We start from the raw sequence: 3,112 nt of genomic DNA, 5'->3' as shown, positions 1-3,112 counted from the left end.
ATGGGCTCACACCTTGGGCCCTTGTTGAGAAGTTTTACAATGGGCTTACTTATGAAGCTTAAGCAAGGTTTGACACAGCTGCTGGGGGAAATCTGATGGACAAGAAGAACGTGACCGAGTGTAACGAGATGTTTGAAAATTTTCGCGCAATCTGAGTACGTGAAGAAGCCACGAGGTGGGAATTCAAATCCCGCCATCAGTACACCCTCATCTGCTCGAGGTGTACACCAGGTTAATCTGGATACTGGTATGGCTGCTGCTTTGGAGAATCTCACCCGAGAGACAAAAGAGTTAAAGACTAAGGTGGATAAGTGTGAGATATGTAGAGGTGGTCATGGTATGCTGGATTGCCCATTGATGAACAATCAAGATGTTGATTTTGTAGCTGGTCAGAACAGGTTCCCTAATGCTTACAACAACAACAACAATCAGAACTGGAACAACTACAAGAGTCAGAATCAGAATCAGAATTAAGGGCAAGGCAACTCAAATTGGCGTCCGGCCGGTGGGCCACCTGGCTTCTAAGCTCCCTATAACTGAAATCAAGGTCAGTATAACAGTGGAAGTTCTAATGAGCAAGGTTCGGGTAATGGGAAAGATTCGAGTGGTGGAATGGGAAGATTGGAAGAAATGATGCAGCAAATCCTTAATAGAGATCAAGTCACTCAAAAGACGCTTGTCGACCATGATTTGCTTTTGAAGAATCAACAATCAGCTATGCTTGACATGCAGCGAACCATTGGTGATATTGCCCGATAGTTGAATGAAAGACCTCTGGGACAGTTTTCAGGTTCTACTCAACAGAATCCGGCTGCTCAAATAAAGGCGATTACTACTCGTAGCGGTAGGGTTTTGGGTCCCGAGGTGCGAAGGAATGAAGTTGAAGTGGAAGATGAGGAAGTGATGGATGAAGAGATCTAGATGGAAGTACCGGGTAAAGTGCAGAACACCGCACCAGTTGCACCGCCAGTAAAGAAGAAGTTGGTTGAAATCCGGCCATCACCTTTGGTTGACCACACTCGTATTCCATATCCCACTCGCGCGAAACACCAGAAATATACGCGGGAGTATGGGCATTTTCTTGATATGTCCCGACAGTTGAAGATTAACCTCCTGTTCATTGAAGCCCTCCAACACATGCCGAAGTACGCAAAGTTTCTGAAGGACCTGTTGAAGAGGAAAGATAGGTTGGAGGAGGTGACATCAATTCCACTTATGGGAGATTGTTCGGCGGTAGTATTGAACCGCGTGCCCGAGAAGTTGTCGGATCCGGGTGTGTTTACGATTCCATGTTTGTTTGGTAGTGATGCGATGAGCCATGCATTGGCAGATTTGGGTGCAAGTATAAATTTAATGTCGTATTACTTGTACAAGAAGTCGGATTTGGGCGAGCTTACACCGACTCGCTTGTCCTTGTCATTGGCCGATCGTTCGGTAAAGTACCCGCGGGGTATTATCGAGAATTTGTTAGTAAAGGTGGATAAGTTTGTCTTTCCAGTTGATTTTGTGGTGCTTGACATGGAGGCCGACGAGAAGGTTCCCATTATTCTTGGTCGTCCATTTTTACGAACCGCAAAGGCACTTATCGATGTGTATGATGGGAAGATCACGCTTCGGGTTGGTGATGAAAATGTTACTTATGATGTCGCGAGGTCGATGATGCACCCGAGTGATCTAGATGATTTCAGTGGTCCACGCCATTCGGTTTACTTTATTAACTCTTTTATTGCAGGTATGGATAAATGCTTTGATTACATTTGTGGTACGGATCTCGTGGAAAGTAATGGTTTAGTCGATTGTGATGATTTGGTTGAGGATGAATTAACTCTTTTATTTCCTGACGATTCGGTTTGTGATGAGTTGGTTGAGATTTCGGGTTTGCCCGAGATGATAGAGGTGAATGAGATTAATTGTGAGAGTGGGGCGGATTCGGTAGAGAAATCCGCTCCGTTGGAATTGAAAGTACTCCCATCACACTTGGAGTATGCGTATATTGATGAGGGCTCGAACTTGCCTGTTATTGTGTCATCCAAGCTGACAGAAGAACAAAAGGCGAAGCTGATTGAAGTGCTGAAGATACATAAGGGGGCGATTGCATGGAGACTTTCCGATATTCAAGGTATTATCTCCGCTTATTGCACACACCGGATTCTAATGGAGGATGAGTACAAGCCGGTGGTGTAACCACAAAGATGTCTCAATCCGAATATGCAATAGGTGGTGAAGAAGGAGGTATTGAGGTTGATGGATGCCGGAATGATTTACCCGATTTCTGACTCTCCATGGGTGAGCCCGACCTAAGTTGTTCCAAAGAAGGGAGGTATGACCGTTGTGATGAACGAGAAGAATGAGCTTATCCCTTCACGTACAATTACCGGTTGGAGAGTATGTATTGATTATTGATGATTGAATGATGCCACCCGGAAGGACCATTTTCCGTTGCCGTTTATTGATCAGATGTTGGAGCGTTTGGCAGGTCATCAGTTTTCTTGTTTTCTTGATGGTTTTTCAGGTTCTTTTCAAATTCCCATTGCACCGGAAGACCAAGAGAAGACGACTTTTACATGTCCGTATGGCAGTTTTGCGTACCGTCGCATGCCGTTTGGACTTTGTAACTTTAACATCCAACTTTTTGTTAAATAATAAATGACGGAAAGTTTTGTTATTAACTGTGTGTCGTTAAGTTAGTCGTGTGTTAAATGTTTGGATAAGGATTTGAAATGGGAATGGAGAGTGGGTGGTGGGACCCATAACCCACTATATAAACCTAACCCACCCACCATTTCACCATTTTGTCTCCCTCCCCACACACTAAAAACACACACACACTTCTTCTCTCAAACACACAGATCCAAATCCGGGCAAAAGAAAGGTGAATCTCGTGTTCAACGTCATCGAGCAACAAGAAATGTTTGGAAGATCCTGCGTGTTATCTCGATCTGAACTCGAACCCAAAGCAAAAGGTGTTGGTGCATTTTGTGACCGTCGCTATGCAATTCTGATCAGCGGAAACGAAGTACGAAGTTGTAACAACTTCGCCGTAGGCGAAGTTGTAACAACTTCTGCCGTAGGCGAAGTTGTAACAACTTCTGCCGTAGGCGAAGTTAGAACA

The 3,112-nt window shown here is 44.5% G+C and overlaps 1 protein-coding gene across 1 annotated transcript; it reads left to right on the top strand.

Moving 5' to 3' along the window:
• Window positions 1-921: 921 nt before the first annotated feature.
• On the top strand, window positions 922-2,184 carry LOC143565328 (uncharacterized). The gene is made up of 2 exons (XM_077052324.1): window positions 922-1,592; window positions 1,653-2,184. The coding sequence occupies exons 1-2, from the start codon at window positions 922-924 to the stop codon at window positions 2,182-2,184; spliced, it is 1,203 nt and encodes a 400-aa protein (XP_076908439.1).
• Window positions 2,185-3,112: the final 928 nt, after the last annotated feature.

Source organism: Bidens hawaiensis, unplaced genomic scaffold, assembly GCF_021521415.1.
Source record: "Bidens hawaiensis isolate Kalapana, Puna unplaced genomic scaffold, B.hawaiensis_p1.1 tig00022318_1, whole genome shotgun sequence".
Lineage (NCBI taxonomy): Eukaryota > Viridiplantae > Streptophyta > Magnoliopsida > Asterales > Asteraceae > Bidens > Bidens hawaiensis.
Note: the sequence above shows the minus strand (reverse complement) of the source record. Positions and strands in the feature narration are given on the sequence as shown.